Source organism: Ambystoma mexicanum, chromosome 2p (genome assembly GCF_040938575.1).
Source record: "Ambystoma mexicanum isolate Mex_15411 chromosome 2p, UKY_AmexF1_1, whole genome shotgun sequence".
Taxonomy (NCBI): Eukaryota; Metazoa; Chordata; class Amphibia; order Caudata; family Ambystomatidae; genus Ambystoma; species Ambystoma mexicanum.
In genome coordinates, this window is record NC_090923.1 from 663,067,848 (window position 1) to 663,091,184 (window position 23,337).

Genomic DNA, 23,337 nt, shown 5'->3' on the forward strand with positions numbered 1-23,337 from the left:
ACGTGTTTTGTAAAGTTCCAGTAAAATGGTTCAGAGTGGATGGCAAGCAGTAGCGAGTTCCAGAGCGTTGGGGCGATGACTGGAAATCTTGACCCACCAGCTCTTTTGCTCTTGAATCTGGTAATGGAGAGGCAGTGGCTGTTGGAGGACAGAGTGGGCCCTGTTGGATTAGCTTTAAATTCCCTCCACAGATTTAGTTCTCTCTATTTGAAGACTATTCTTCAAGTTGCCTCCACCGGGACGAGAAAGAGGCTCCCCAAGTCCTTCTTGACTCTTCAATACCACAGTCTTATGGAAATGACCAGGTTGTTGCCTCACTAAATATCTACTTCTCCAGCATGGGGTCTTGCATGGATTCACATGCTCATGAATATTCCCCGTTGTCCAGCTGGGAATCCTCAGTAAAAGAAAAAACAGTTTCACTTTCACTTACAAACTGTATTTCTCCTCTAAACCAATCACTGAACTCTAGGTCATACTGCCCCAGCTAATGACTGCCCTCTCCCTAAGCCCCTCCTCTGGCAGCCATCTTCAGACTTTTACTGCACGTTCAAGTGTTGGGAGTCCTCGAGTTTTGCTGCTTGAGCTATTCTAAGTTTTTCGAGAAAAAGTCTTGATTTTTGTTAAATGGAGCCCGTGTGCTCTTTCCATACATCGACCGACAAGTGGGGACCCGTTTGTCGTTGAATAAAGAGGAAATCGGCCAACCTGGCTAGGAGAAGCCCGAAAAGCTTAAGCTGCAAGAAAAGGAGATGACCTGCCTAAAAAGGCCCAGGTGGCGCAGAAGAAATCATCGTCGACGATAGAGTTGGTAGTGAAGGGGAGCGTCCCCAGATAGCACGACCCTCCCCGCAATGAGAGGCAAGAATGGACTCTCCCACGAATGGGAATAAGGCTAGGACCAAGTGCGGGTGAGCTTAAGGGAGGCTTTATCTAAGTCAAAATAGGGCATGCAAAGAACTCTGCAAACTCCGAGAGCGCTCTGTCTGACAATAGCAAAGACAGGTGTTTTTATTTACAAAAAGTGTCATAAGCACCTACACACTATAGGGGGGCACATGTACATGGGGATTGGGTGGCGTCGACTAACTATATGTGCAGCCGTGATGCGTCTCTCCGTGGTTGGTGGACACCGCCGGGTGCCAACGTGGGGTGGGCAGGTCAGCTGGGCTCATCCGGGAGGCGTTGTCCGGTCAGGCGTGGACAGTGTCATTGATGGACGTCTTTCTTGGCTTTCTGCCCTAAGGGCCAGGCACACCCCATTCATTCAAAGCTGCGATGTCAGTTGTCCTGTAAATCCTACAATAGGTTATTCTACAGGTTAATATAACACAGGAGGAATGCGCATTAGGTGGGGTATTTTGGCGAGACATCAATACAGGGTTGCTGTTATCCTGTTGACTAGGTATCATAGGCCACGGGTCGGGTCTCAGGGCATGGGGTAAGCTGTCCGGGCTTTGGGTCTCGTTAGAAGTCATGACAGATGCTTTTACACAATGTTGGTGCAATATTAAGTATCTTCTTTTACAAGCATCATTAATCTGAGGTGAACTGATGGTCGTGGGACCTATGAGGGGGCACCTCTGGCCTCCGGTTATGGCCGGATTTTGCTGCTGGACTAAATAATTCAAGTGGCTGTTCGTGGCCATGTGAGCCGTGGGGGGAATCATGAATGCCTGAAACGGCTCCAGCCGAATTGGGGGAGGTGAGGCGGTGTCGCTCGGGCCTTGCTTTCTCTGGCAGGCTTCGATGGAAAGGGAGGAGAGGTGGCCTTGGACATGCTCACAATGATAGTCTTCTCGCAAGATGCAAATTGTAAAACGAAGGGATTCGCATAATGTAAAATGGCTTACGGGTTACACATCTATAGTATTTACATCAGTACATATTCATTTCAGAATTCGTTAACTATATCTACAGCTCCATTAGTCACTATAGGGTAAGTATTTGCAATATTGGCAGTTTTAGTATCACACTGTAAACACGATACGTGAGGTAGCATTAGGGTTGGTGGAGCACGCAGGAGCAACAGACCAAAACGGTTGACAGCAGTAATACACATTAAACCTGTACATTTGCACTTGATGGCATTCTATGTATCTTTATTTGCATGAGCTCACAATACTGTCGCGCTTGTGTTCCTTTGCACTCTAGCAGCATCAGGGTAGTCATGGCATAAGCATTTGGTATCACTCACTTTACATTACCCCTAGAGAAGCACATAGTAGGAGGCTAGGGGCCCCGAGTGTGTGCGCATACTGAGGGGGTTTGAGTATTGTGGCCATGTGGTCGCACAATGACACATTCTTCGGTTCGTACAGGGTTTGTAGATTTTTAACACGGAAGTCGTGCACGAGGGATATCATTGGAATGCAATATATGCATATATGTATATATGTATTGAGCAGTTTCTTGGTGTGGGGTTAAGGCTTTTGTTTCATCGAGGACGATTTACAGTTATTTTCCAAGCCAGCCCTGCTGCCCACGTCACGCTGAGGATAATGATGCACTGCGGAAGGTGAAAGATACAGTGTTTGCTCTAACACTAGCTCATGTCCGACTGGTCGTGGGAACGGGCTTTCAGCGGATCTGCCAGGGAGCGGAGGCAACAGGGTAGACGAGGACTCTCTCTTAAGGTGGGGGCCGTGCTGCAGCGCACAAGGAGTCATGTCTTAAGATGGCGTTCTGGTTTTTAAAATGGTTTCCTGGGCCTAGCCTAATACAGTATGTTTAGTCGATGTTTCAGCCAGTGGTCCACCCACCACCTGGGCCCTGGTGGCAGGGGGGCCCCCGGTGAGTCATGGACATCACAAGGAGGGGACTGCAGGGGAGGGGGGATCTCTTTGACCTGTCCTCCCATACATTTCCCCCCTTTCGTTACTTAAATAACGAATACCGTAACTCCCCTAACCGCTCACATTCTTTCTCATCAGCCACAGCCTCATCCCACGCCGGGGTGCCCTTTATCGGCATCCAAGCTCTGCACACCTCCCTCAGGCTTTCCCCCTTCTAGCATATTCGTCTGGGGTACAAGTTAGATATATACAATCCCTAGTTCCCTCCAAGTCCACCCACACCTCCTCCTACCATTTCAGTTCCCGGGGCTCTCTGATTGTTGTGTGCCATAATCTATCTACTATATCCCCATTACGGTATACCGGCACTATCTGGTATTTAGGCCCCGGCTCTTCACCTGTTTGCACTTGAGCTTCCTGCATAGCTTGCACTGTTGTGCCTCGAGCATTGCCCATTGTCACCATCATCAATGTACCATTTGGTACTGCGCCTGCACAGCATCGAAGGCCCATCTGGCACACACAAAAAAATAGAAGTAAAAACACTACTGTTGGCATTAGTAGTTTAACAGTCAATCCCAGCCATGATGGGACCCAGGAGAAGAGGTTATCAAACCACGTGCTTGCTTCTGTCCCGCAATCCATTTTCATTCTTTCTCCTAGGTTTTGCACTGCTGCGATCACGTGGGACATTGTACCATTATCAGCGTCTTCAGAAGGTACGAAAGTGCAGCATGCACTTCCAATTTTTCGGCAAACACCTCTGTCCATTGCTGTTAATAGGTCCAGGACATACCTATTTTGCATTGTCATTAGCCGCAGGGCTCTCAATTCTACCTTGATCACGTTGAAACCTTCCTCTGTATAGTTTGCCAACTGGATCAGCTCTCAGCGTGTTATTTGGAGCCATTTAGCATTTGCCCGTGCCTGGATGCTTGGAATGAGTGATGCGAAGAAGGTCTCTGCAGAGCTAAACAATCGAAATCTGTCTGGGATCTGTGCCAATAGCTCTGAAGATGCCTTGGATATGTAGTTAGATGATCGTCTGTTTCGGGACAGCATTTCCTCCTTGTTGCCAGAGGACAAAACATACATCTGCGGTTCTTCTGTCGGTTGGGCCTTATTTTCACGGGGCGCTTCTTGCCCCTTCCTGCCCCCGCTGATGTGGCTCTCTGGTATCCCCATTAGTGCTGAATGTAGTGTGGCCAATGAGCAACTGCCGCTCCATGATTGCGGGAGATGCAAGTATGCCTGGCGGCCACACACCCAGTAGGTGTCCAAGAGTGCTGCTGTCCCCTTCCTCATGTCTGGGATGGTGAGAGTCCTGTTGCAGTCTTTGTTTACCCCCATTGCGGTCTTTCCTTCCCCCTGGAAGCATACTTCATATGTTATTTCTTTCTGCAGTTTGAATGGTTTTTCAATGGCAGTCACCCACGTTAACTTTGAGATGTGCTCTTTCCAGATGGGTGTACATGTTCTTTCGATCCACTGCATTTTTTCCGGTGACACTCCCTGCAGCGCCTCTGCTTTACATGTAACTTCTTCGTCTTTCCATCGGTTGTCTGTGAATAATGTCCCTTTTATTACAAAAAATGGTTCTTTCAGGCATATTACTCCTTCCACTTTTGCGTAGCATGTTTTCTCGTTCTGTAGCATGCTAAAAGTTATTTCGTGTGCCTGAAAGGTGCTCTTAGTTCTGCACAGCGTAAGATGAAGGAGACATTGGGCATTTATCAGAGGCAATTCTTTTGGTAGCAACACCTTGGGTGTTCCTGAGGCATGGGGGATAAGAGAGCAGACATAGCAGCTTTCGTTTGTTGTTTGTTTAGCAGTCGCGCTCATGTCTGCATTCCATTTATTAGTCTGGTGAGGGTGTCTTGGGTCTTCCATCTGATCTAAGCCCAGGCCATAATACTCGTCATACTTCCTACTTCCCACCTCCCTTTTCCTCCTATTCCTTCTAAGATATCTCGCAGCTTCAAGGGCGATGTGTGCTCTATACCCCCCTTTTCCTTCATCCCCTTCTGTCCATTCATCATACAGAGATGCAAACGTTTCTGCCATCTTTTTGTTCTCTTCAGTTATTCTACGATGTAAGGTACTGGCTGCTGTAGGGGTGGTTACTTGTGTAGGCGGGGTAGTGGGGGTATTATAAAGCCACGATATGACAGAAGGGTTGCGGTCATTTAGACTGAGGGCATTGTAGTTGGAGACATTTGGCAGGGGACTTATGCTAGCATTTATTTCAGCACTGCTTTCCTTGGAATGGTTGGTTGTTTTGGGCGGTTTCGTGTTATACCCCCACACAAGCTGGTATCCGTTCCATACCAAAAAATCACCTTCTTTTGCATTTTCAGTTGTTATATTTTCAATTGCAATATTACTTCTGTTCCCCCTTGCCCCCTCATTCATCTCGACAGAGATGAATGCTATGAACCAATATGTGCTTATACCAAACAGTATCACAAAAAATAATACGATACACACAGTCAATCCACATTCATACGAATATCTACAAGTTTCTACTATAGCATTTCTATATCTCGTTATTCTATTGCTCTCAGTTGCGGGCTGCCCGTTTGTTGCCATGGTTGTTCCTATTTGAAACATAAGTGCATTAAGTATATACATGTAAACATTTTCATTTTGTACAGTAGCCACCATACAATTATAATGTGAGATAGAGGGAGGGGATGGGTGCAGAGAGAACGAGAGAGGGAGATAGAGAGAGAGACAGAGAGAGAGAGAGACATATTCTTATTCATATTTGATCACTTTTTTCCATTTTTCATTTCAACCATTAATGTTGTTCATTTATTTCTTTCTCGTACCTGTAAATCAATTTTTTTTTGTTAGCATATTAATATACCTGATAAATTTCTTTTTAGTTGCACTTTTTTCGTTCAATGTTTCATTTGTTATAGTTTGCTGTTGTCTGCGCCTCCTCATCCACTTCTTCCTGAACATTATTGTATGCCCTTCGTATGTCTGTTAAATGTATCCAGTACCTCAGCCCTTTAACCTTCACTGCTGTGGGAGTACAAAAAACTACCTCGTATGGGCCATGGAATCTTGGGGCACTCCATCTGCGCACAAAGCTTCTAACATAAATAAAATCCCCTGGCATTAATTGTCCTTGGGGGCCCTGTTCCACAAATGACAGTTTGGTTTCCCTCTTTTCTTGTAAATGGTGGTGACAATTGTCTTGAGATTGCACGTGCTGCTCTAGTCTGTTTTTTCAGATAATCATTGAATTCATCTCCTAATATCGTGGCGCTTCTATGTGCATCTGAGTGTCTACGCAGCAGAGAATGTGCTGTGTGCATTCTTCTCCCCGTCACAATCTCGTGCGGGGACAAGTGGTGGTCCTTACTTGGCTGGTTTCTCAACTCGAATAGTGCTAGGGGTAAGCAATACACCCAGTTCTTTTTGAGTGAGAAGCATAGTTTGGACAATCTTCCTTTTAATAGGCTGTTGATCGTCTCCACAAGGCCATTGCTTTGAGGGTGATAAATCGAGCAAAGCTTGTGTTTGATCCCCAATAATGCAGTAACTTCCTTGAACAGTTCATTCACAAAATGAGTGCCATTGTCTGAGTGAATCACGTCGCAAATTCCCCAGCGCGGGAATACTTCCCTCACTAGGAACTTTGCTGCGCACTTAGCATCTGGACGTGCACATGGACCAGCCTCAACCCATCTTGAAAATGGACATACAACTACTATCATGTAGCGTGCCCCATTACATCTTTCCCCCATGTCTGCGTAGTCAATATGTAGTTCCCGGAAGGGCTCTGTTGGCTTTGGAATTGTCCCTCTGAGTGTCCGTAATGTCATCCCTGAATTGTATATTTGACACGTTGTGCACTCCATTGCTAACCTTGATATATGTTCCTGGAGCCCTGGCACGAACCAATCTTCCTGTATCCCTGCTGCTATGTGTTGTTTGGCATTGTGTGCTGGAAAGTGCAATTGCTGGAACGCTATCTCCATCAATTTAATGGGCATCACCACTTTAGCTGTGTTATTTTGGCGCCATAGTAAATCTGTTGCCGACTGGCTTCAACCCCTTTTTTCCCACAGTGCCTTTTCTTCATTACTTGCTTCTTCCTGTAACTCTAGTATTTGTGATATGGGCATGGCATTGTACCCTTCTGGTAATTCCTCACTTGCTTGTTGCTGCAACATGTACTCACCTGCAATTTTCTTTTGGAAATATGATGCCTCCTTGGCGGCAGCGTTTCCCAAAGATACAATATCTGTATTGGATGTATGTGCTTGGCACTTGACGATGGCCACCATTGTAGGTTCTTCAAGTGCCTCAATTAATTCCTGTAACAACTCGGCATGTTGTACTGGGGTCCCATCCGCCCTGCGAAACCCTATCCGTCCCCACCGGGCCAGACCACTGTGTACTGTTGTAGTCATGTATGCAGAATCTGTGTATATTGTGACTGTGCATCCCTTGGCTGCACGTAAGGCTTCAATTAGGGCAACAAGCTCTGCTGCTTGTGCGGAAAAGTGTGATGGTAGGCAGTATTGTACTAGCACTTCGTACTCACCTTCCTCTAGTCTCACCACCGCCATTCCTACATGTTTTTCACCTGTATCCATGTCAATTGATGCGGATCCATCTACAAAGTATACCTCTCCTTCTGTTAGGGCATTTTCACTTACCACCGTGCCCTCACCCTCTTCTCCTGTGTATGTTGCACAATCGTGTTTTTGCATGTGTTCTACTGTACATGGCTCTGTGATGAATGTCGCTGGATTTACCGTTCTACACCTCACTATGTGAATGTTAGCGCTGGATAATATTATCTTGTACGCTGTTGCTCGCTGTGTTGTTAGTGTGCTTTTTGATCTTTCCAGTATCGCAAAAAGGGAGTGTTCCACATATAATGTAACGGAGCATCCCATTACTATTGTGGCGCTTTTCTCAATGGCGAACGCGGCTGCAGCGAGAGACTGTTCGCACGCAAAGTGTCCTTGCATAACTGTGTCTAGTGTGCTACTGTAGTAAGCCAATGGCTTGTGTCCCAGGGATGTCTTTTGTGTCAGAACAGCTGTCATTAGTGTTCCCTTGCAGTGAGAAAACAGGAAAAATTTGCGCTCATAGTCTGGGTTGGCGAGCACTGGAGCGCTTGAAATTAGTTGTTTGAGCGACGCAAATGAGTCACTCATCTCTTTTGACCATTTTATTTCTTTATTCTCCCGCTGGGCCTCTTTGAGTGCTTGTAGTAAAGGTCTTGTGTATTCTGCGTAGTCTAGTATCCATGCTCTGCAATAGTTGCACATTCCTAAAAACTTCTGCCTTTCTTTTACCTTTTTTGGCTCTTTTACTGCTGTGATTGCTTCTACTCTGTCAGGTATTATCTTTTTGCCATCATTTGATATCAGCTGGCCCAAGTATAATACTTCTTGTTGGCAGTATTGCAGTTTCCCTCTATCCACTTTGTACCCCTTGTGGGCTAACAGTGTTAGGAGTGTAACTGATTCCTTCCTGCACTCTTCCTCATTCTCTGCGCATATGAGCAAGTCATCTACGTACTGAATGATTGTACTCTCAGCAGTCAAATTTCCCAAGTCTTCATGGAGGATACGATTAAATATACTGGGGCTCTCACAGTAACCTTGTGGTAACCTGTAATGCTCATATCTTTTCCCCCCTAATGTAAATGCTGTCAAGTATCTGCTCTCTTCTGCCAGGGGAATGGAGAAAAATGCGTTTTTCAAATCCACTACTGTGAAATATGATGCGTTCTTTGGGATACTGCAAAGTATTGATGCAGGGTTCGGGACTAGGGGAAAACTCTTTTTGTATGACGTCATTTAGTGGGCGTAGGTCCTGGATCATCCTCCATGCCCCTCCCTTTGCTTTTTTGATCGGGTAAATGCAAGTATTACATGGGGAATTTGAGGGTACTATTATTCCCTGGGCCAATAAGGCACTTATCGTTTCCTTTATCCCTTCCTCAGCTTCACGGGACAATGGATACTGTTTGACTCAGGGCAGGATTGCTCCTGGTTTTAGTTTTATTGTGACTGGGGTAACTCCGTGCAACAACCCCACATCATGGGGACCTGTAGTCCACAAGTTGCTTGGTACTAATTTCATGTCATCATCAAAGAAGGAAGGTGGTGCTCCCACCACAGCCATTAACTGTACAGGCACTTGTCTCGTTTGTATCAAGATATCACATGGTATTGCTATTTCCATTATTATTTCTCCGTCACTTTCTGAGTCTGAAAAGAGATCCTCATCTGATAAATCACGTAAGGCAATGTCAGCATAGATGCACAACACAGTGCGCCATTCACACCCGTCTATGTCCATACCAATTACTGCAATTCTTTTTGCTGATATATGTACTGCGTGCAAATCCAAAGATATCACTGACCCCGGTGTAATGTCTGTGCGTGCTATTGGGCGGAAGATGAATTCTGCTGGTACCCTCCATTATAACCTTTTTAGCTCAGGGACTACTCGTGCTAGAGTTTTCAACCCTTCAATGAACACACTTTCATCTACCGGCATGCCACGCATCTCTGGTGCTGTTGCTCGCGCATGTACCACTAGCATTACACGCAGTGGGCATATTCCTGGGGTTGAGCAAACTATCCCTCTTTCTGTGAAGGATATAGTCATATTGAGCTTGCTGAGAAGGTCCCTTCCGAGCAAGTTTATTGGGGAATGTTCGTAATACAGTAGGGGCGTCCTCACTGTCTTACCCCCCACGGTCACATCCAACTCTTCTGTGTAAGGAACTTCGATGACAGCCCCAGAGAACCCCTGCGTCTCCAACCTACGGTTACAAAGCGGAAACCGACCCTCACGTATGCATGACCTTTCGGCTCCCGAATCCACCATAAATATGAACTGCGTGTCTCCTATCTGCGCCCCCACTAATTGTTCCTCCGCTGCATTGTAGGTGGTAGATAGGACGGGACACGCAAGTGTTCCCTGTGGGCTGTCCTATGCTGGCTGCCTCATTCCTCCCCCCTGACTAAAAACATTGCCTGACACAACCGCCACACCGCTATAGGGGGCTGGGGCAGGTGCCCCATTCGCAACTGTGGCAAAGGGGTTTCCTGGTGTGTAGTGCATAGATTTGTCGTTCTGTGGGTGACCCTGTGTTCTGCTGTGTTGAACGTGTCTTTGGTCTACGTACCCTTGCTCCTCTGGACTCTGTTGTCTTCTCATTGGGAGGCCATATGGGCTCCCTGTGTGGGGGTTACCGTATTGCTCCACATCCTGAAAACCGTTGTTTGGTCTGTTTCTACATTCTCGTGAGAAGTGCCCCCACCTCCCGCAATTCCAGCAGCTCCCTTGTGCACCTCTGGGGCCTTGCCCCCCATATCCTCCATTACCACCGTACCCCTGCCCCCCTTCTCTGCGACCCCTGTACCCACCTCATCCCCCACAAGGGGCCCAATCCTGCCACTGCGGACCTCCGTACTGCTCCTGTCCGTTCCACTGTGCCTGTCCCGCTCCTGCCCAACTCGCTGCCATCCTCCCCTGTATTGCTACCAGCCCCTCCTCCTCCTCGTCTCCCTCCCTACTATGTGGGAGCACCGCTACTGCTGCAGCGACCTTCACCAGTTTCGTTTTTGTGCTATTTCCTTTTCTCGTTCCTTTATTCTTTTGCAGTGGTGTACTATTATACTCTGTATTTCGGGCCACCCCTTCGCTTCGATTCCTGCAATTTTGTCAAGTGCTTATGATGTTGACTGGTACTAGGGCGTGCCCGTTTCCGCTCTCCACATCTCCTGTACCTGAAAAATGTAATCCATAGCATCTTCCCCCTCGTTCATTGTGCATTGCATAACCGACTGTAAGTCTGGTGTGTCTGAAAATGTTTCTCTTAATGCGTCCCACACTCGTGCTCGTACTGTGTTAAAGGAAGCACCATCATGACGGTCACAATCTAATGTTATCCCCGGAAAACCGGCTTTTATCCACACTCTAGCTGCTTGGTCCCCAACCGCTGATACTAGTAGGCTTTTTACATCCCCTACCGCCAGTGGGACCCCCGCTGTGTGTTTCTTGAATGCATATATCCACTTACTTGCCCCGCCGGACAGTGGTGGTAATAGTTTTAACAGATTGGCCTTATCCATTTGAGCCCAGGGTACGTAGTTTGGTCTCCCTCCTCCTCTGTGTATCAATGGGAGTTGTAACTTCCCCTTTGTTGCTTTGCTTGTACTCACCTTCGTTCCCCTCCTTCCTAGTGGGGCCATTCTCCCTAGCCTGTTAGTCGCCCAGTCCATTCCTCATCCATTGTTCTCCCCAGATGTGCACTATCCATTCTCCCACTCTCTCCTCCCATTGCCACACTTAATCTCCCACCTTCTTCTTCATCGTCCTCCACATCACACCACAAGTCCTCTCTTCCCCCTGTAACCAAAAGCTCATCATCTACATGTTCACTTGCCCCATCTATTTCTATTATTCGCGTGGGCTCTTCTTGTATTCTGAATAATATTTCCCCCTTCTTCCACCCCTCCTCAATCGTCCTGTCATTGTTTTGTGCCCTTGGTGTTTGCTCTAGTCGGGCAGCGTTCGTCCCACTTTGCACGCACATATTTTTAATTCTAGATAATTCATCTCTTGCTAATGAGAGCCTTGAATCTAAATCCTCTGTTAACTTCTCTATATCTACTGCGGGTGTACATATCTGTCCACGCTGTCTATCACCCTCGTATGGCGGGGGTGCAGTCGGGCCATGTGTTGTTGTTGCTTGAGTTGGGGGCACATATGTGGGGTCACTATACCCTTCTGCGGGCACCGGTTTATTAAGTATAGGGTAAGCCCGTGTCACTTCACCTGCTTTTTCTTCCTCAGTCATTTCTTTATCGCTTTTGGGTATTAGTAACGGGTTGTCTGTGGTGGATGGCAAATTGGTAGTCGGCTCTATCTTTTTGATGGGAGGCACCTCTTCAAACAATCGCCAGAGATCTAATATCTCCCTCCTATTGTGGAACTGTTTACCCTTATATTTCATGAAAATGCATGTAGCCACCATGTCTAGAACATTTTTATCAAAAGATCCTCCTTTGGCCCATATTTGGGGCAGACCTTCTCCCTTTAACTCTGTGACCCACTGATCGTGGTACTTTCTGATGCGTTCAGCATATCCAGGTAAACTCTTACATATATGAGCCAGGGGTGTCTCTGTCCCCATTGTATGTGGTTGGCTTCTGTAACAATATATATATAGATATGGATCTCTAAAATTCTATGCTTTTCTGACACTTTGGCAATAAGGGGGTGTGCGGTTGTGTACCTTATACTAGAAATTACTTAGGGGGCACATACGAGAGCAAACCACCTTCTGCACACTACCGATATTTCCACACACAATTATTCAAAAGAAACGACTTAATTCATTGAGCTTACCACCTTATAATGTTTCCTGGTTACACTTACCATGACCACACCATAATCATGCACATTTTACAATCCACTAAGATCATCATAACATGGCTTAGTGTCAACACATATAATGCATATACAATGATAGTCGGTACCCTGTTGGAAGGTTAACCTTTAATCTCTTTCCACCCTCCCTTGTTTCCCCTAACCTTTCTTTACTTGTTATGAGGTCCCCCTTTTTCACGCAAATCTCTTTTTGTCTTTACTAAGTATTTTCACCTATTTTCATTTATAAACCCAGAAAGAATCAAAGAAAAGCGTTTACTAATATATTCACTGTGTCTCCTCTTTCTACCAGACACCTTTATCTTATTCTCCACTTGTTCATATATTCCCAGTACTAGTCAAGATAGCACTATGCGGCGCCGCCTTCTACCCCCTTGCAGAGCTAGGTTCCCGTCTCTTTATCTCTTTTCACCTTTTGATCCTAATGGCCATATGCGAAGAAAAAGGAAAGAAAGGATAGTATTGATTCTAGTGATCCCCACCGCGTCCCCCTTTGAAATGACCTAGTTTGTTTTTTTGTTTTTTTTATCCTGTTCCCTTCCCCTACTCCCCGTATCCCTTATGATCACTCGCACTTAATAACGTGCCCGTCTTGAACAGAGAGTCTCAGAACTGGGTTTGTCTAGGCGGCGCTGCCTCACGCTCAACGTCCAGCCCCAGCTCCGGCGAGCGGTACTCAAAGGGGATTTTTTGGAATGGGATCCCGTACCCTGTCTCTAATGTGTGCGCACTTCTGAGCGTACCAGTCGCCGTAGGCGGGTAGCTTTCCGGAGCAGGCGTACCGTGCGTCTCCCCTTTCGACCGGAGATTTTTGTGCCAGAGGGGACGGAAAGGACGTATCGGGAGATGTAATCACGCAATCGGGGTCACCACTGAAGGGGAGCGTCCCCAGATAGCACGACCCTCCCCGCAATGAGAGGCAAGAATGGACTCTCCCACGAATGGGAATAAGGCTAGGACCAAGTGCGGGTGAGCTTAAGGGAGGCTTTATCTAAGTCAAAATAGGGCATGCAAAGAACTCTGCAAACTCTGAGAGCGCTCTGTCTGACAATAGCAAAGACAGGCGTTTTTATTTACAAAAAGTGTCATAGGCACCTACACACTATAGGGGGCACATGTACATGGGGATTGGGTGGCGTCGACTAACTATATGTGCAGCCGTGTTGCGTCTCTCTGTGGTTGGTGGACACCGCCGGGTGCCAACGTGGGGTGGGCAGGTCAGCTGGGCTCATCCGGGAGGCGTTGTCCGGTCAGGCGTGGACAGTGTCATTGATGGACGCCTTTCTTGGCTTTCTGCCCTAAGGGCCAGGCACACCCCATTCAAAGCTGCAATGTCAGTTGTCCTGTAAATCCTACAATAGGTTATTCTACAGGTTAATATAACACAGGAGGAATGCGCATTAGGTGGGGTACTTTGGCGAGACATCAATACAGGGTTGCTGTTATCCTGTTGACTAGGTATCATAGGCCACGGGGTCGGGTCTCAGGGCATGGGGTAAGCTGTCCGGGCTTTGGGTCTCGTTAGAAGTCATGACCATTGCTTTTACACAATGTTGGTGCAATATTAAGTATCTTCTTTTACAAGCATCATTAATCTGAGGTGAACTGATGGTCGTGGGACCTATGAGGGGGCACCTCTGGCCTCTGGTTATGGCCGGATTTTGCTGCTGGACTGTAAATAATTCAGGTGGCTGTTCGTGGCCATGTGAGCCGCGGGGGGAATCATGAATGCCTGAAACGGCTCCAGCCGAATTGGGGGAGGTGAGGCGGTGTCGCTCGAGCCTTGCTTTCTCTGGCAGGCTTCAATGGAAAGGGAGGAGAGGTGGCCTTGGACATGCTCACAATGATAGTCTTCTCGCAAGATGCAAATTGTAAAACGAAGGTATTCGCATAGTGTAAAATGGCTAAGGGGTTACACATCTATAGTATTTACATCAGTACATATTCATTTCAGAATTCGTTAACTATATCTACAGCTCCATTAGTCACTATAGGGTAAGTATTCGCAATATTGGCAGTTTTAGTATCGCACTGTAAACACGATACGTGAGGTAGCATTAGGGTTGGTGGAGCACGCAGGAGCAACAGACCCATACGGTTGACAGCAGTAATACACATTAAACCTGTACATTTGCACTTGATGGCATTCTATGTATCTTTATTTGCATGAGCTCACAATACTGTCGCGCTTGTGTTCCTTTGCACTCTAGCAGCATCAGGGTAGTCATGGCACAAGCATTTGGTATTGCTCACTTTACATTACCCCTAGAGAAGCACACAGTAGGAGGCTAGGGGCCCTGAGTGTGTGCGCATACTGAGGGGGTTTGAGTATTGTGGCCATGTGGTCGCACAATGACACATTCTTCGGTTCGTACAGGGTTTGTAGATTTTTAACACGAAAGTCGTGCACGAGGGATATCATTTGAATGCAATATATCTATATATGTATTGAGCAGTTTCTTGGTGTGGGGTTAAGGCTTTTGTTTCATCGAGGACGATTTACAGTTATTTTCCAAGCCAGCCCCGCTGCCCAGGTCACACTGAGGATAATGATGCACTGCGGAAGGTCAAAGATACATTGTTTGCTCTAACACTAGCTCATGTCCGACTGGTCGTGGGAACGGGCTTTCAGCGGATCTGCCAGGGAGCGGAGGCAACAGGGTAGACGAGGACTCTCTAAGGTGGGGGCTGTGCTGCAGCGCACAAGGAGTCATGTCTTAAGATGGCGTTATGGTTTTAAAAATGGTTACCTGGGCCTAGCCCAATACAGTATGTTTAGTCGATGTGTCGGCCAGTGGTCCACCCACCACCTGGGCCCTGGTGGCAGGGGGGCCCCCGGTGAGTCATGGACATCACAAGGAGGGGACTGCAGGGGAGGGGGGGTCTCTTTGACCTGTCCTCCCATACAGTAGAGGCCACTCTCTCGAAGGCCCTAAAGGCTGACCCGGTCAAGGTAGCCCTGGCTGTGCCCAGAGTGTCCCTGCAGCAGAGGCACGAGGCCTCCACCGGGGCCGTGGAGAGGACACCGGAAAAGAGGATGCTGGAGTGGTATCCTTACATATTATCCCCACCAAAAATATTGCCGCACATATGGTCGTTTGTCTCGCCATAGGTGATATTTTTGGGGGGAATAATTTGTGGGAGCAGGGGTTGCGGAGGTGTCCCCCGCACATTTAAAAATAATGCAGGTGTTGCAGGGGTGTCCCCCGCAGGGTCCATGGCTCAATATCGGCGCAAAAATATGGCGATATTTTTGTATCGCAATATTTTTTCGGGGATAGTAACACATGGCACCGCCGGAGTTGGTTAGGGCGAGGAGTCCTCAGGTCGAGTCGTACTCCAAGGAACTGATGTTTCGTCATTGGAAGAGGAAGACCCTGAGTCCATATACACGATCCATGAGGAAGTGGGGGACGACTACAACAGAAACACAGATGGAGACGACGGCAGAAACGGGGACGACGCCGGAAATGCCGGCGGCGGGGGGCCTTGTAACCCTGCCGACCCAGCTCCAAGAGATTTATTGCTGGACATACTCTCGACCCTGCACACGTTGGTGTCGGAAATTCAGACGAGGATGCCCCCGGCCCCGGTGGCCCCAGCGACCCTGGTGGCACCAGATCAACCTCTGTCAAAAAACCATCACCCAGTACCTCCTCATCAACCTCTGCACTCTGCTCCTCCCCCACCTCCCTTCGGGACCAGGACATGGGAACGGATATGACGACGGATGACGCCGTCAAGGCGGGCGGCTCGCCGCAGCCGGGGGTGTCCCCTCCGAGGACGAGGTGGGGCCGTTTCATGCCTTGATCGCCAGAGCGTCCAAACTCTTCCATCTGACACTCGAAGAGACCAAAAGGGAAGGTTTCCTCTACCAGATGCGAGAGGCAAAAGAGGAAGACCATCATGGTGGTACCCCTCCTGGACGACATTTGGGAGGAGGGCCTGGTCCTGATGAACCCGGCCCCAGCAAAGCGGGATAGGCTGGAGAAAAAATACCAGGTGCCGGAGTCCGCACCCAGGTAACTATGGTCGCAACAGTCGCCGGACTCTGTGATATCGGCGGCTGCAAGGAAGAGATCATCTAACCCCTCGGAGGGAAAAAAGTTGGATGCCATGGGGAGAAGGATCCTCTACCCAGCGGCGTCGACAGGCTGGAGTTTGTGGCCAGGTACGACAGAGAACTCCGGTACAAACTTGCCCCGATTCTGGACTTCCTACCCGATGACAAATGGGTAGAGGCGATCTCACTACTCCAAGAAGGGGAGGTGGCATCAGACCATGCTATTACGGTGGCCCTGTACATCGCAAATACAGGTTTCAGACAGATGGGGACCGGTGTATGTCGCCGGCGTCGAGGCTAGCTGAAGGCCACCAGCTTCCACCAGGAGGTCCAGACGAGAGTACTGGATATGCCCTTCGACGGGGACAACCTCTTTGGGAAGACCGTCGATAAGTATTTGCAGGCCATCGAGTTTGACACTGAGATGGCTCGTGCCCTGGGCACTCTTCAGCAACACCGCCCAGCCTTTTGTGACTCAGGCGGAAAGCCCAGCGAATCAATGAAGGGTTTTGGTGGAGGTTCCTCGTTGAACCGTCAACCCTCCCGGTCCACGACCCAAGAGGCCTGTAAAGGCCATTCCAAGGCTTTTGTTGGAGGTGGCCAGCGCTGTCGCCGCTCCCAAGTCAGGACACAGGCTCCGAAGCAGGACTGAACCAGCCAAGACGTCGGGCCCCCTCCCATGCACCCAGGTGGTCGGCCAGCTGGCGAGTTTTATCGGCGAGTGGAAGATCTCCACCGACAGATGAGTGCTGGATGCTCTTGCCCACGGACATACCCTGGAGTTTCAGCAAAAATTTCAGCGGATCCCTCTGGTTGCACGGCAGGAGCAGCACATGCCTCAGCTCCTGCAGGAGGTACGGGCCATGCTACGAAAGGGGGAGATGGGGCTAGTTCCAAGACGACTCTGAGACTCCATAGTCTACTCCAGATACTTCTTAGTAAAGAAAAGGACCAGGTGCTGTAGGCCCATTCTAAACCTGCGGCATCTCAACAAACTCACGTCCCAAAAATTCAGGATGGCTACTTTGCAGCATATGCTCGGCCAACTGGAGGAAGGAGACTTCTTGACATCCCTGGATCTGGAGGGCGCATACTTTCACGTCCCCATCCACAGGAAGCATCAGAGGTTCCTGCGCTTTGTGGTGCAAGGAAGACACTACCAATTCAAGGCCCTCCCATTAGGCCTGAAGTCAGGGCCCAGAGTGTTTACAAAGTGCCTGGCACCAGTGGCGGCCCATCTACGTCTACAGGGTGTACACGTGTACTCGTACCTCGACGACTGGCTTATCCGGGCCAAGTGAAGGGAGGGCACACGGAAAGGACCGTCCAGCTGCTGACTGATCTGGGATTCTCTGTGAATTAACCAAAGTCCAGCTTGATTCCATCGCAGAACGCAATGTTCCTGAGAGCCAGGCTCAGTACGGTCTCTTGCCTGGCATCACCCTCGGGGGAGAGGATAGCGCCCATTCTGGGGAAGGTACAACGGCTGTTGTCGCTGAAGATGGCCACGATGCGGACCATCAAGTCGCTGCTTGGCATGTCTTTATGCATCTACCTTATCCGCCACTGCAGGCTCCTCTTCAGGAGTTCCTGGACGCTCGATGAATACAGGTGTCTGGAAGCTTCGCAGACAAGATCCCCCTCGACGAGGAGTTCCGTCGAGTGATAATGTGGTGGGGCGTCCACTCAAACGTCGCCCAGGGCACAGGGTTTCAGAACTCCTCCCCTCCCCACCCCCCCACCACCTCCAATACCAGTCATCAATCAACTCTCACAGTGCCGATGCAGGATGTTACTCGTTGCCCAGGCGTGGCCGAGGCAGATTTGGTACCTGGACCTCTCAGCCTGTCAGTGTGTTCTCCGGTCAAGCTGCCGGTGGTCGCAGATCTGCTCACCAGGGAAGGAGGCGCAAATCTGCACCACGATCCAGGATCGATGAACCTGAGGGCTTGGCTCCTGCAGCCCTAGAGTTCAGAGGATACGAATTGCCGGCGGACTGCAGAGAGGTCCTTGCCAAGGCCAGAGTGTCATCGACTCTTAGTGATATGGGCACAAGTGGAAGCGTTTCGCTACATGGTGCTGGTCGCAGAAGATCAACCCTCTCAAGGTCACAGCCCGCAGATTCTTTCATACTTGTTGTCCTTGGCCAAGGCATGGCTGTCGCATGCCTCTATGTCCATCTGGCATCTATCTCCAGCTACACCAGGTCTCTGGGACGATCTTCTCTTTGGTCACACCATCTAGTCAAGGAGTTCCTCAAAGGAATGTTTTTTGATCTTTCCCGCCGGTGAAGGCTCCGGCCCCGTCATGGGAACTCAACGTGGTGCTGATGAGGCTCATGGGGGGGAGGGGGAAGGCCCCTTCAGGCCTATGCATCGTACTCCTCTGAAGTTCCTCTCATGGAAGATGGTGTTCCTCGTGGCCATCATCTCCGCCAGGAGGGTGGGTGAGATCCAGGCCGTATGCTGCAAACAGCCTTATCTGACTTTTCACGACACGAGGGTGGTGCTGCGGACGCACCCCTCCTTCGTGCCGAAAGTTGCATCGGAATTCCACCTCTATGAGTCTTTGCTGTTGCCTGTGTTTTTTCTGAAACCTTTGTTGCTGTCAGAAAGGACTTTGCACGCGCTGGATGTGGCTCGTGCTCTGAAGTTCTCTGTGGCACGCACAACGAATCTCTGGAAGACGTCTCATCTATTCATGAACTTTGGTTTTGTGAACCAATGGAAGTCCTTGTCCAAGGCTTTCATCTTGAGGTGGCTCCCCGGCTGTATCACACACTGTCACCGGTTGGTAAACCGGCCGTCCGAGAGCCCATTCCACCACAGCGATAGCTGCAACGACGGCGTTCCTGTCTGGTGTGCCCCTGCTGGACATCTGCAGGGCTGCTACGTGGAGGTCCATGCACACCTTGACAAGAGTCCAGGGTCGGCCAAGCAGTGCTGCGCAAAGTGTTCGCTTGAAGGTGAGCCTGTTCCGAAGGTAAGAGTAATTGCTTCTGTTGAGCCTTACCACCTCCTGTGGTTGTGTAATGTTGTACTGCTATGTATTCTTTATTCATGAGCATGTGAATCCATGCCAGACCCCATGCTGGAGAAGGAACAAGTTACTTACCTGTAACTATTGTTCTCCAGCATGGGTCTGGCATGGATTCACAAATAAACCCTCCTTGCTGCCCCTCTACGGCTCTTCTTTGTCATACTGCCACTGTACGTGCTACCAAATCTGAAGATGGCTGCGAGAGGAGGGGCTTAGGGAGAGGGCAGTCATTGGCTGGGGGCAGTATAACCCAGAGTTCAGTGATTGGTGTATTGGTTTAGAGGAGAAATACAGTTTGTAGAACTGTTTTTCCTTTTACTGAGGATTCCCAGCCTGTTGACGGGGAATATTCATGAGCATGTGAATCCATGCCAGACCCATGCTGGAGAACAATAGTTAGGTAAGTAACTTGTTCCTTCTCTCTTGTCTTCTGCTTTTGTCTTTTCAAGTTTTCCCAGCCCACTCCCGGACTTATTTCCATTCACTTCTCTCGAGGAACTTTTAACCGGTTTCGCCAGGGGTCTCGGGATCGTTCTTTATTTCTCTCTCTTCTTCTTCTGCTCTTCTTCGGCCTGCTTGACTTTGCGACCCGTTATTGTTGGCGGTCTGGGCACAAGTTTTGTTCCAAACGGTCCACCCGTTACAGGTCATGCAACCACCACAGTTCCTCATACTTCTCATGCAATCGCCTACGCGGTTCTGCCGTAAGCTAGTGATGTCTGTCTCTGCTTCGTTCTTTGATCGTACGATCCACTCACCACTGACCACACCACCACCACACCCACTGAACCTCAGGGTTGTCGACTCCCAGCCGATGGATGAGGCGCTTTCCTGGTGTCCCGCGGTTCTGTCTCATCGCTCCATTTTCAACATCCGGGGGCCGCAGCTTATCCGACCATCCCTCCGGAAAGGGACGATAAGCGATATGACGCTCTTGAAAACATTAATGCATCTTGTGCACTAGCAAAATCCACCTATGGATTGTGGAATGTAGTTGCTGAAGCTTCAGAAAACATTCCTTAAGGCGAGATGAGTACAGTAGCCTCATTAATGCTGGTAAGGAGGCCTATTGTCAATCCCTTCCGTCAGGCCTAGATGCGTCAGACTGCGTTGGCAGATGTATGGGCTCTAGTTCCCAATGTTCAGTCAAGGCTCCTAGCTATACCCTTTGATGGGTCGAATCTATTTGGCCCAAAGGAGGATGGCAGCATTGAGAAGTTACAGGTTTCAAAGGCTGCAGCAAAATGGTTAGCGGCAGCCATTCGCAAGCCTCAACAACACCCGCCTTTGTAGGCCTGGAGAGGGCAGTCGTTTTGCTATTACTCCTCCTTTGGTCAAAGGGGAAGAGATTGGACTATCCAGAAACAAGGACAAAGAAGGTTTACACGTGCCCCTAGGTGCCTTGTAGGAAAAACTGCTCCGGCCACAGCCACGGCCCCAAAACCTCTCTGAGCACTTTGCTCACAGAACCCCAGTGGAAGGCAGGTTGACCCAGCATCTCCAAGAATGGCATCTTATTACTTCAGATGCACGGGCACTACAGACAGTGGCCCAAGGGTACTCCTATTTCTGTAAAGACCCCCAGATCTTCATCTGGAGAGTCTGTCCCCCTTTGAGCTGGTAGGAACAACCAGTTCGCCTTCTTTCGCTCCCAGAAGCGTACCTTGGTCGAATCGCCCGTGCCAAGCACCCCGGCGGCCGGATAGCCAAGCTCGCCACTTTTGACCGCGAATAAAAGGACTGCACCTTTTAATTGGGAACTCCACGGCTGGTTTCATCCCTGAGCAGTGCATCGACTCCAAACTTCCTCTACGACGAGATCGCCTCTTCCTCTGACAGGAACACAGAGCTGCATCCACTGCCAGGAACAACTGCCCCTGCTGGAGCTTCCTTCCCATTTAAGGTACTGGGTCCTGCCTGGCCTCCCTTTCTACAGAGTGCTCAAGGTGTACCCTAAATCTTTGTCCTCTATACTGGGTTGGCCCCAGACCTGCTAACCTTGCTTTTCTGAACTATTCCTACTCCTTTTGTGACTTTTCTGCAAAGCCTTTAAGTGCATTTCCACTGTTGATCTTGGGCACATTCCGCCTTGCTCTCTCCAAGAGTGGGCCTGGCCTATGAACTTTTTGCTCTACAGTAGACCTTGCCTTTCTTGACTTGCTGTGGTTTCTTAAAAGTGTTGGTATTGTGATATTTCCATACTCTGCCTTTTCTCTCCCTTTTTAGCTGAATTATTGGAGTGCCATCTAACGTTAAGCGCTCACCTCTGTTTTGCAAATAAGTGGAGTCTTAACTTAGACTTGTCGAATAATTTAATTAGGGAGGTGTATATACTTCTAGTGACTGTGTTTGAACTTGCTTGACATATTAGTGCCAGTGTATTTTTACAAGTGTTTTTAAATAAATAACTATATACTTTTATACCAAAGCTCTGGTCAGTGTTTGCTTGTGCTACTGTCTTTTTGTACCTAATGTGTATACTCTATATACTGTCTAACTCTTCTTGAGAGAAGTCTGACTGCTCAGCCACATCTACCTGGTAAATCTGGGTGGTGCAGACTGCTACCAATTGGGTTTACTGCCAACACCTGTAGTCTTAATCTTTTTGCAGTGCTCTCTAAGGGAACTGCACAGGATTCTGCCTAACACTGGTGTACAGCGGTGGGATTTGTATTGAGTATACATTTTAGTGTGCTTTGAAGGACCTTAGTGCAACTAACCCCAAAGCTTAGCACTAAAAAGTTTATTTTCTAAACCCGTCAACTATGGAAAGTTATAGCCAAGAGTCCCTTGCTACAAAAACTGCTGATTGTTTGAGTTCTCTGTAAGCATAAGAATCTCCTGACTAAAGGCAAGAAAATGGAGCTAATAGAAAGGTTGTTAGCAAACCAAAGTCTGGATGGTGGCTCAGAGGAGCCTACCCTTCCAGCAAATGTAGATACCAGTAATGATATTGAGATTGATCAAAGTATTGATAACCTTGAGCCAGAGTCAGAAGAAGAGGGTGAGGCTATTGAAGTTGTCACTCCTGGGCCTCTGTCTGTTCTACCTGCTGTACCTACTGGACCTTTGCCAGGTCCCACACTTAGTCCTCAATGTCTTGAACTAGAAAAAATGAAGCTTGAATTAGAGTTTAAAAGACTTAATGCTCAAGCAGAACAAAGGCACCAAGAACTAAGGCTCAGAGAAATGGAGCTCAAGCATGAGCTAGAGATGAAGAAATTGTCTGTTGAAAATACTTCTCTCTCCGGATCCTCTAGAAGTTCCAGTCCCAAAAGACCCTGGATGCCTAAAGAGATTGTGGGTATGTATGAGCCTAAATTGGATGTGATGGATTGGTTGGCTATGTTTGAGTATAATCATGGGCTCCAGGACATCGCAGGGAATGAGTTACTTCCCTGTTTGTTCTCTAGGCTCCCCCCTGTTGCATCCGATGTGGTAATGGAATTGGGGGAGGTGGATAAGAAGGATTATGAATGTGTGAAGCTAGCTTTAATAGCTAGATTTGGGAAGACCCCTTCCCAGTACCTTAAGAGGTTTCGGACCCTCAAAAAGCATGATGGTACCCCTTGGGATACCTGGGTGAGTGAAAGTTTGAAATACTTAGAGGGATGGATTAAGGGTTACAGGGTGAACACTTATGAGGGAATGAAGAATCTTGTGATGTTGGAGTCTATTTATGATGCCTGCTCTCCTGAGCTCAGACAGCACTTGGCTGATTCAAAGGAATTAGATTCCAGGAAGCTAGCTAAGGGTGCTGACTTGTGGGTTGCCAACAGGGCTACTCACAAGGATTCTGGGGCAACTCAGAAAAAGGGTGAGGGGAAACAGCCTAAGAAGGACTCCAAAGAGAATTCTAATAATTCCAATCCCAAAGAGGGCCCAAAACAAAACCATAAGGGTAAGCCACAAGGGAAACCAAATCAGTCTAGTGTACCTTCTGGTTCCAGACCAGAAGGAGGTCAGAGCAAGCCACCATTCCAAAAAGCATTTGGTAAA

The 23,337-nt window shown here is 48.5% G+C and overlaps 2 protein-coding genes across 2 annotated transcripts in view; one reads left to right on the forward strand and one right to left on the reverse strand.

The window, feature by feature from the left end:
• MRPS12 (mitochondrial ribosomal protein S12) overlaps positions 1-23,337 on the forward strand; it is a 156,309-nt gene that overhangs the window by 69,695 nt on the left and 63,277 nt on the right. The window lies entirely within an intron of this gene.
• Positions 913-23,337, reverse strand: part of LOC138566665 (uncharacterized) — a 508,561-nt gene continuing 486,136 nt past the window's right edge. Inside the window, exon 7 of the mRNA XM_069644227.1 lies at positions 913-5,392. Within this exon, the coding sequence (XP_069500328.1) occupies positions 3,684-5,384 (1,701 nt within the window). The 5' untranslated portion in view covers positions 5,385-5,392 and the 3' untranslated portion in view covers positions 913-3,683. The remainder of the gene's footprint in view (positions 5,393-23,337) is intronic.